An 11,740-nucleotide genomic window follows, 5' to 3' on the forward strand; every position below is an offset into this window, starting at 1 on the left:
CACCCGATAATAGCCAACCAGTCATCTTTGTCCTTTCTCAAACTGGGGAATAAAATATAGCTGACTTGGGTAGCTTGCATCCTAAGTATGAAAGGTCATAACTGCGTAACGGTACTCATGTCGCACTTATGTTTTGGAGAAAATACAAATTTTTAGAAAGAATTTCAAAAATATTGATAAGCAAGAATGGTTATTAAAGAAAATAAATACACCAAGCTAATTGGATATCTCTCATAAGCATGCAATACACATTTTGATCAAATATAATTTAGTAAAACAACAATTATTTTCAACATATTCAAAAGCTAATTTCAATACATACAACCATTGTAAGTAGAAGCTGAAACAAATTTAAATCAAACATTTAGCAATGGATGTGCAGACAAATAATGTCCAAGCTAATTTCAATTATAAATTATGAGGGAAATTAATACATTGATAAAGAAAAAAAAAACCATATGTAGTGAACATTAAATGATTAGAACAAGAGCAAACATAACTAGGGATGAGAAGGAAATGAGAATCTCAAATAGGAATACAATAGTTTATCAGTCATGTTATTTTTCCCAATGCCTGATTCCAATCCAGAATCCTACCTGCAATATAATCTATAAACAGCCCACACACAAACATACATGCATAATAAATAAATAAATGACTATTAGATTAGACTATTATTATGCAGGGCACCAAATACACAATTATATCAAGTGAAGAATAGTTTTAATTGTGAAGCAAAAAAAAGACAAAAATGATTTATTTGTGCAGCAAACAAAACATTCAAAATATGTATTACAAAACAAATGGATTATGAATTGAAACAGGGGGTTTCTTTAGAATTATTTGATAAAAAATTATATTATATGGATACGATGTTAATAAGCACCGGAATGAGTAATTTTTCCATTACCATTAAAGCCGGGAAATTGAACAGCTCCACCATTCACTGGACATACTTACCAAATTCCATCCATGGAAACCTGAGAAAACAACCAAAAACTACTACTCATAACATGATTGATCCACACATGTCTTGATTCGAATCATAAAGTTACTCACAACTAAAACAAAAGCTTTTAACTGTATTATTTCAGAAAGAAATGTTTTAATTGGAATGTATTTTGCTCCAACATTCATAAGAATGAGATAAAGAGTGCAAACACTACAATTGGAAACCTTCGAAGGATGCCAAAAAATACAGCATCCTGTGAGAGATTTCAGGAACTGGAAAAGGTATGCAATTTGTATCATTGAGCTAACCACCACGCAAAAAATAAAATCATAAATTAACACCAACACAAACAAAAAATAAAGTAAATAAAAAAAAACAACATGCATCATGAAAAAATCAACGAACATGCCAAATTAAACAGATTCAAAGCTAGAAGGCTTCACCAAATCTCATTTCTTCAAAATACGCAAGTTGCTATCCTCACCCAACATTTAGCAAAATAACAAAACAAAAAGAACAGCGGCGCAAAAGAAACTACTGCTAAAATCGCCTCAATACAATAAACTAAAACAATAGAATGAAGAAACCGTATAAAAAGTGGCTTACCGTCGGTGGGCAGGGGCAGCTCGTGGTCGACGAGTCAAGAAAGGCGGCAGCGGAGCACAGTCAACGGTTGAGGAATGCGGAGGCGGCGCGGTTCAGGGGTACGGTACGGATAACTTAAAAGAAGGAAAATGAGAAAGTACGGGAAGAAGAAGAAAAGTGAAAAAAAAAAGAAGATGAAAGAACGAAGAAGAACGAAGAAGACGAACAAAGAACGAACAGAGGAGAGGAAGAAGCGGATGCCAGATGAGGCGTGTCTAGGGTTTCTTTAGAAGTCCCAATTTTAATTTTACTTTTTAATTGTATATAATAATTTTCATTTAAAAAAAACAGTTATTTTAATTTCAGTATATATATTAATATGTAAATATTATATATGCATATATATGATAATATTATTTAAGATTATTTTAAAGTTAGTTTGAAATTTGAAATTAAAATTATGATATTTGTAACAAAAACATACCACAACAAAATTAAAAAGATTGACCAAATTAAAAAAATTATTTGTTACAAAAATATCCGAAATAAAAAATAATTTTTGCAACGAAAATATTGTTGCGAATGAGATTCCACTACAAATAAACATTGTTTTTAAACATTTGTTTTTGTAGTGGTCACCGCCGACGACACCTCCTCCTTTTCCTCTTCTTCCGAAAAATTAAAATTTATGATTAATATAAAAATATTCAAAAAATTGTATTTAAGTTTTATTAATTACTTAATTTTTTTATTCATTCCAAGTTATTAGAGTATAAAGTTTAATTGTCCACTTTATTGTATAGTAGAATTTAAATTAAATTAGAATTTTTTAGGGCTATGCTTACATGTACTTTTGAAATTTTTTACAATAAAACGTTATATTAAATACATATTTCTTATTTAAAATTATACTTAAAATATTCTTTCCATACAATCTATCATATATAATACCTATTTATTATCTAGTTTTTTACGTCTTTTTTTAAGATTCGTTCAAATTTCAAAATTTTTAAAGCTCTCCTGTAAATAGAGTCTAAATAAAGTCTAAAATCTTTGATAAAATTAATATACTATCGGTCCACTTACAATATATATCTATATATATATATTTTTATGTTAATATATATTTTTCTTGTCAATAAGTTTGATCGTAATACAAATTATAAATACTTTCAAATTTATATTTATTTACATTAATACTATTATATCAAATTAAATAATAAATTCAAATTAAAGATCTTTACACTCAAAATTACGACAAATTATCATTTAAATATTATTATCATCACATAATCTCTATATAGAAAAGAAATACTCTTTGTTTCAATTGAAAGTACATTTTTTAATGAAATAGAGATGAAAATACTATCAAATAAAACGCTGTTAAAATATTTTAGTAAAACAATCGAAAATACTAACAAATATTTTAATATTTTAAAATAATAGTACATTAAGGGTGTGTTTGTTTGGGGATTTGGATTTTGAGTTGGAATTTGAATAGTAAAAATTTTGAATTTGAATAGTTGTATGATATGATATAAATAGGTATTGATGTGAAGTTTTGAATGTAAAATTGATTTTTAGTACTCCCTCCGTCCCATAAGTAAATATCTATTTATTTTTTGCACGTAATTTTAGAAATATTAGTATTATATTGTGATATAGTAGGAATAAAGTAAAAATGACTAAAATAACCTTACTAGTATGTGTGATATAAAGGTAATGACATTTGTGTAATATATTGTAAGTTGTAAGGGTATTTTTAATGTTAGGTAGTTAGTACAGTTACTAAAAAATGAAATTGATACTTTGTTATGGGACGGACTAAAATGGAAAAATAGATACTTTGTTATGGGACAGAGGGAGTATAATATAAAAATTAAAAAATAGATGTTTGATTTGATATTTTTGGGGGAAAAAATGGGATGAATAGTACAAATCTTCACAAATCCCTTAAACAAATAAGATATTATTTTTTAAAAATCTACTATAAGAATCTAAAAGGCTAGTTTGGATGGGACGGAAGGAGTGTCTATTATATTTTGTTGGTACTTTATAGACAGATGAAGTATTATAATTATGTGATATATATACTCATTTCTTTTCATTACAAATGATACATTTTTCATTTTAGTTAGTCGCATAATAAATGATATCTTTTTATATTTGGTAAAACTATCTAATTCAAAATGTACTTAGAAATATAAATCTCTCCTCGAAACTACTTTATTTTTTTACCTTTGATCTACTCAATGAATAAATATTTTTATCTACATTTAAAACTCTTTGTATTTTTTTTGTGAAGAAAACAAACACGTTCTCATCAAACAATTAATATATTACACATATTTATTATTTTCATATTATTTACACAATTCTTTATACTTCACAAAAAAAAATATAAATTCCTTCAAATCATTTCATAAAACAAACACACAATCCCCATCTTTTATAAAATTATTTTAAGTTAATTATATATAAATATAGTGTCTCCGTCCCATAAATATAGTCTTAATTGGGTTGAGCACGAGATTTAAAGAATATTGATATTATATTGGTAGTTAGTAAAAAGTATGGATAAAAGACTTTTTTGCCCTGTGAGTATATTAGTGTAAAAAGTAGTGGCAATTATCTAATAAAAATGAAAAAGTAAGGGTAGTTTTATGATGATATTGTTATTTATAGAAACAAGACTATTGTTTTGGAACGGACAAAAATGGTAAACAAGACTATTGTATTGGGACGGATGGAGTATATGTTTATTTTTTTTATCATATAAAAATTTATTACCCACCAAAATTATATCATATTGCATATATTTTATTAAATTAAAATACAATTTTGAAAATATTTAACTACATATTCTAAATTTTTTTAATCATATATATTAATTTTTATTTTAAATTTACTAACAATACCACTTACATAAAAATATATATATATATCATGATTTAATATTATTAACTAATTACATCATTATTTTAAGAGTTGGGATCCCACGTTGAAACTTAATATTCAGCACGATGCTGATTCATTAATAGCATTTGGCTTATAAAGTTAATCTAAAGGCTTATATTAATTTAGGAGTATAAAAGTAATTTAATTACCAATAATTTATGTAATTGTCTTCTTCTTTCCTGTTTTTTTTTTCCTCCGTTGCTATTTTGTAATTTCAACTCCGAAAAAAAAAAAAAAAAACATAAGTTTTCAACAAAATTTTGAATAAGATCGATAAAGACGAGGAAAATCTATTTATTATTATTCCAACCTCAATAAATTCCTCAAAAAGCAACGGAGACATCAAATAAATAAAAATTTCAGATATTTCATCTCCTTCGTTCAACAACCTGATTATTTCATAATTTTTCAAAATCTGTATAACAACCAAATATCAAAATCTCGTTTGCATTTATTAAAATTTTGAATAATATATATTACCGATCGTTATTATATCAAAATATATAAATTATTGTTAATTAAAATAAATTAGCATCTTGAATTTAACATTTATGTATGCATAGGAAGCCTTTCATACTATATTACACAACTTAATACAAAACTGTGTGACAGTATTAATACTCAATATACAACATATTGTTTGACGTTTTTCAGCATCTAATATAAACATGATCAATTGATTGACATACAATGAAATTAACAAAATTTTACAATTTTTATTATGAGTATGCAAATAGTAGGAGTTTGTAGTCTGGATTAAGATCATGAAAAAAAAATTTAGCATTCATTATTGTATAAAAATACTTATATTATTATTAATTAAAAAAATTTAACATCGCGTTCAATTGAATTTAGCATTTGCGTGTGCATGAAAGAGCATTTCATATTATGTTATATACTACTAGATACAACAATCAGCATTTTCTTAAAAAAAAAAAAAAAACAATCAGCATTTTCTAAAATGTGTGACAACATTTTATTATTCAATAGACAACATATTGTTTGATATTTTTCAGCATCTAATATAAACAAGATTAATTGATTGACATGCAATGGAATTAACAAAACCAGATGTTGTTTACAATTTATAGTGTACGTATGCATATAAAAGGAGTTTATACTAATACTAAAATATTGTTTAACTTGCACCTAAATTACAAACATACAAATACGCGTATAATTAATTTATTCATAAAATTAAAGAGCAAAAATATTAAAAACGTCTTAAATATTTCTACTTACTAATAAAATATTACTATTATTTATTAATTTACTATAAAAATCCTTAAAAAAATATTTTGGATTGGAAATGAGAAAAATATATTTTAAATGTGACGTATATTATACAGAAGAGTTTTGGGGGATAGTACTAAATAAATTTGAAAACATAAATAAATTGATTGTAATACAAAAAAATTTTACTTCCCAAAAATAGTTGCATGTTATGTGTAGAAAAGAAAATATTAAAATATATGCTCCAAACTATTTCCTGTTCTAATGTATTGTCGTATTTACCATTTAGTAATTGCTTTATCTAAATATCTTAATTTTCACTTATAGTCTACGTAATTGCTGTTTAATTACCAGTTTATCTTTATTTTACTTTATCAAAATACAATCCCACGTCATATACCTTAAAACCTATTAAACCAAAGAGTATTTTAAACATTTTCATCTTACACAAACTGCAATCTATTTTGATAAATAAACATAATCCATGAGTTCTTATTTTCGATTTGGTTAAGACAGATATAAAAGGTTAGAAACGACCCTGATCAAAGAAGGTGCGTAAAAAATGCGTGCACATTGGAAAAGCTAGATGAAGATGGGCATGGCGGGCCAGTTGATGAAGCAGCAGTCAACCGCAACAGGAAGACCAGATTCCAATTCGAAGAAAAGAACAAGCACAAAATCGGTAGCCGGGCTTGTAAGGACTCGACTACACCGGGGCCACGCCACCACGCCACATTGTTTGCGCTCGTGCACTTTAGGACACAATGATTTCTTCTCTTGTCTCCTTCCATTCCTCGCGCATCCTTTTCACGATGTCTAATAATTTGCTAGCATCGCCGTGGTGTCTACAATTATTGAGCCCGTTTCGCTATAAGCTCCTATTCAAAACCCCACAATTTTCTTTTTTTCATCATCGCCTAATTAATTAATTAATTATTTTCTTTTGTGTGTGTGTGTTTACGAAGTCCCAATAGCAATTAAATTGTAACCACGGGTCGAGATGGATCCAAAAAAAGCCAACGTGCGTGAATAATTGGAGTATCGGTGGTTTTGGTGGGAGCCCCCCGCACGCTCCAAATCCACCAATTCCGAGCATATGTCATCAAGCATGGCGTCGCTTGTGTCTTTAAGCAACTAACATCTTTCGACCTCTGGAATATGAAATATAATTCTTGTCACAAAAAAATAATAATAATAAATGATAAAAAAATATATATACAAAGAAACGAGAAGGTCTTCGCTTCTTGGACCAATTCAATGAATTAAATTCTATATGATGATGATAATACAGTCGGGAGTGGATATTGTAGCGATATTGTGAGTAATCTTATCCCGTATTTGTTCATATTATGAATGTAGTATCAACATCAGTTTGTCAGTATGCATAGGCGAGCCCCGGCCATCGCGCATGGATCCGACTAGCTAGTAATACGAAAACTCGACCATACCCGACAACAGCACGTTGGTCAAAATTGTTCGCAAAAAAGGGCAAGGAATAGATTACGACCGTGATCAACATTTGATTTGTTAATTTTCTATTTTTCTTCATGATTTTTCATAAATATTATAAATATATATATATAATAGGTATATATTAACACATTATATATATAATATATACACTTAATTTAAGTACAAAATATTAACTATTAAATATAAAATATTATTTTTTATATTATCGATATAATTCAAATTTCTACCTAATATAAAAAATATTGATTTTTCATACAAAATATTATACTGCGATTATAAAAATAAAAAGTAATTAAATCACCATTTCAAAACCTAATTTCCTATTATACTCCATTTATATGCAATTAAGAAAACCCTATACAACTCCTTACGTGTAATTAAAACTTGTATTTTTTAATTCCATGTCAAAAATAAATGTATATTTTGTTGTCCGACAAGGGAGTATTTATTTTCTTAATATTTTTTATATGAAATAGTTCTTTTGAATAGTAAAACATATATGTATACATTTACAAAATGTAAACACGTGATAACGCTAAATTGAAAAAGAAAAAGGAAAAAATCACATATTGTATTCCAATTTTCATTATCGAGCATCAAATGTCAAATTCTGCTCTTTTAATTATCCAACCTTTTTTCAATTTAAGGATGAATAGGGAAATATTCATTTTTGTCATATTTATATAATTCTTTATAATTTTTTATTAAAATATATTATTTTCTCAAAAAAAAATATATATATTAAATCATTATTTAAATATAAAACATATGTCAACACATCAAATAAATATAAATAGAGATGTCAATTAGTATTTCCACGTCGTGGTCGTGTCGGGCTTAGCCATGGGATTAACAAAAAAATTGTCAATTCGAAGCCGAACACGACATTAAATTTTTTCAGGTTAAGTTCAAGTCAGTCTGCTTTACTTTCAGGTCACTCGAAACTCAAACAAACTCGACACATAACAGACCCGAAAACTTTTTTAAAAAAATGTTACCTGAGAAAAATTAATTTTTAATATAACTATTTATATTATTTTATAATACTACCTATGTCCGGCTCTAAGGTTCTCATTTACTTTTTGTTGTTAAATATTAATTATTATATCAAAACGTAGTACAAATTAAGAAAAAATTACAAAAATACTTCTATTAGTGTCTTATAATACTAACAGAAGGACAATGTACAAAAAAATTATACAAATATAAAGATATTTTTAATGTTAATATAATGACACAAAAGATAAATGTGACTCTCAGAGGTGGACGGATGGAGTATAATATAAATATTATAAACTTAAAAAAAAAAAATTAGGTCAACCCGAAATTCGATCCAAATACGACATGAATTTTTTTGGTTTTGGATTTGGATCGATCCAAATTTTTACAAACCTGAGACATCCAAATCCAAACCTAAAAAATTTCAAGTGAGATTCAATTTTTTAGATTTGACTTAATTTTGACACCCCTAAGGATAAACACAAAGCTAAAGTAAATTTCTTTTCTTTTTTAAGAAAAATAAAAATAAATATTTACAATTAAAAGTTATTAGTTCCTGTAAAAATGTAAAAATGTATGGGATTTGTTCACCCAAACCCATCATTTTGTTTGGACACAATTTTCGATAATATTAATTAAAACAATACAACTAGTTTGTTCTTTCATTAATTTTTTTTTAATATAATTCTCAAAAAACTAACATATAATATAAAATATTATTTTTTACATTATCTACCCAATCTTTTATATCTCATAAGATAATATATTTCAAATCTAAATACCAAACAAACAAATTCTATAGGCATTCATACACTATAAATAATATATACCTCATTCTTTCCTAAACTATCAATCATTTAATACAAAATATTATTTTTTATATTATCCAACAAAATTTTTCTTATCTTCACACCAAAAAATTACCTCGAACTAAAACATTAAACAAACAAACCAAAGATCAATTAGTTATATATATATATATATATATATATTTCTGTGTATAACAAGATATCTTAATTAATTTTTAACAAAAAAAAGTAAGAGAACAAATTACAAAAACTAAAACACACATGCACAAATAAATACACTTATATACTCCATCTATTTTATAATAATTGACATTTTTTAATTTTATCTGCCCAAAAAATTGACATATTTTTATTTTGGGTAAAAATTACTAAATTAAAATATACTTAACATATATAAATCAAGTTAATTGACTATATAACATATAATATCATAAATCATAGACTCCCTCAAAACACTTTATTTTTATATCACTCCTAAAAAAATAAATATTTTTATCTATATTTAAAACTTTACCTCTTTTATGAAATTAGTTTATATTAATTATAAATAAATAAAAGTATTTTGTATTTACTTATATTATAGAAAATTGTATTCTCTACGAATTGATATTCATATTATATATATATTTTTTATTATGATATAATTTTTTCAATCATATATATTAAATTTTTTTTAAAACTATTAATATTATTAATTACATAAAAAATAATAAAATAATATTATAATTCATTATTATTAAATAATTAAATATCATTTTCTTAAATATTGTAATGAAAAAGTTCAATTATATTGTGAAGAAGAGAGTATTTTATTTAAATTCAAAACATAATTTTAATTGAAAACATTATTTCAATATAAACTTGCCTTCAAATTTATAGTGATAAAAAAATAACTCAAAAATACAAAAGCTTTGTTCGAGCCAATATATTTGAAACTTTGATATTATCAATTTTTTCAAAAATATCATGTTAAATATATTTTTTTATAAAATATTAAATCAATTATTAACTTTTTAATATTTGCATAAAAAAAAAAAATCTCTAAATTTTTTGTTGTGTACACGGAGCTATAATACATTTGAAAAACACCTTTTATTTACTCAATAATATGGAATTAATATTCCAATTAATGCTTTAAACTGAAGCATTATATTTTCTTACTTAGATGATGCAATTTAACAAACTAAGAATTATTGAAGGGAATCTCACTTAATTACTAGAATAAATAAAAGCACGTAAGTAGTGTATTCATATCGAATTATAATATTTGCACTTACAAATTACTAACTTAAAAAAAAAAAAAAAAAAAAAAGAAAAGGGGTAACAGATTTACAGTGCTGCTTCCTAGCACTGGCAAGGATACTAAAACCTAAAATTTGTTTACAAAGTAATGTTGAGTGGATGCCAAGTCCCGTCACCTCCTATGACCTTAATAGGAATATGCTGAGCTCCTGACCCGAGCTCCCGACCGGGTTTATCATATGGAACGACTCCGAGTCAGCCGATCCGATGACTCGGTCGAAACTCGCTCTCAGATACATAAGCTCGCCGGCGCCGGCGCCGTTCTCCGGGAGCACCCCCGCCCCGACCGACATTGACTCCATCCTTTTCAGAACCGCCGCGTCTCCGGCCTTCAGCCGCCGCCGTACGGCGAACCCGGCTTTCCGTCCATTGCAGTACATGTACCAGACCGGCACATCGTAGAGAGAATCGGAGGAGCAAAGATTCCGGCGCCGGCGGTCGCACTCCAGGGCTATCCGGAGGAGGCCGTGCTCCATTTCCCGGGCAAGGTATGACGTGGCGACGGCGAATTCGAGGAGGAGGAGCGGCGGCCCCCGGGTGTGGTTCTGGATGCAGAAGCTGACTCGGCCGTTCCGGTGGCCGAAGAAGGTGCAGGTCACGGTGGAGGATCCGCCGCCGGAGCCGCTGCTGTGGACGGAATCGGTGTCGCTGGAGAGAGAATCTTCCGGTGAGTTAGGGAAGGAGCAGCAGGCAGGGACCATGCACTCGACGAGGTGGCGGAAGGATCGCCGGAATCGGACTTCTCGAGCGCAGTCGACGGAGGTCGGGGCGGTGATGACGTGGAAAGGCCCTGTTTGGCTGTTTCCTAAATCGATTATTGTTCGCATTTTGTGAATTGAATTAAAACTGAGAAAATATGAAGGTTGGGTTGGGTGTGCGGCGCTCTCTGTGTGGACTATAAATAAATGAATAAAGGCCGAGAGACATACGGATTTGGGACCCACTCTGTTTGTTTACATTGTTTTGTCTATGTTTCTAAATTTTATTAGTAGAATTTGTTTTATTTTATTTTTAGATTATTTTTTTATTATTACGAGATCATAATTTTTAATAAAAATGTATTATTATTACTATTTGAAAACGTTATATACTCTATTCGTCCCATCAAATTAATTCATTTTTTTTAGTCGTTCCACAAAAATAATCCATTTTCCTATTATCGTAATAATTAATAACTAATACTTCTAATTAAAAAAATTTAACTATATTTTATTAACTTACTAATATTTTTAGTTTTCCTATTTGTAATTGTAAATTTACAACTTGAACTAAAATTTTGAATAATAAAAATAAAATAAATATTTAATATTATATAAATAAATATTTATTTAATTTAAAAATTAAATTTTAATGTAATATATAATTAAAATTTGATGTTTGATTTGAAAATTTATGGTTGAAAAATCAATTAAAAATAAAATTTGATATT

The 11,740-nt window shown here is 27.4% G+C and overlaps 1 protein-coding gene across 1 annotated transcript; it reads right to left on the reverse strand.

The window, feature by feature from the left end:
- Window positions 1-10,260: 10,260 nt before the first annotated feature.
- Window positions 10,261-11,196, reverse strand: LOC127255795 (protein MIZU-KUSSEI 1). Its single transcript, XM_051281533.1, has one exon. It carries the CDS (start codon window positions 11,136-11,138, stop codon window positions 10,431-10,433), a length of 708 nt encoding a protein of 235 aa, XP_051137490.1. The 5' UTR covers window positions 11,139-11,196; the 3' UTR covers window positions 10,261-10,430.
- Window positions 11,197-11,740: the final 544 nt, after the last annotated feature.

This window comes from Andrographis paniculata, unplaced genomic scaffold (genome assembly GCF_009805555.1).
Source record: "Andrographis paniculata isolate CXL003 unplaced genomic scaffold, ASM980555v1 Contig54END, whole genome shotgun sequence".
NCBI classification, from domain to species: Eukaryota; Viridiplantae; Streptophyta; class Magnoliopsida; order Lamiales; family Acanthaceae; genus Andrographis; species Andrographis paniculata.

What these genes read in the sequence shown, in the direction of transcription:
- LOC127255795 (XM_051281533.1), bottom strand. Translation starts at nt 11,138, where the DNA reads ATGCGAACAATAATCGATTTAGGAAACAGCCAAACAGGGCCTTTCCAC.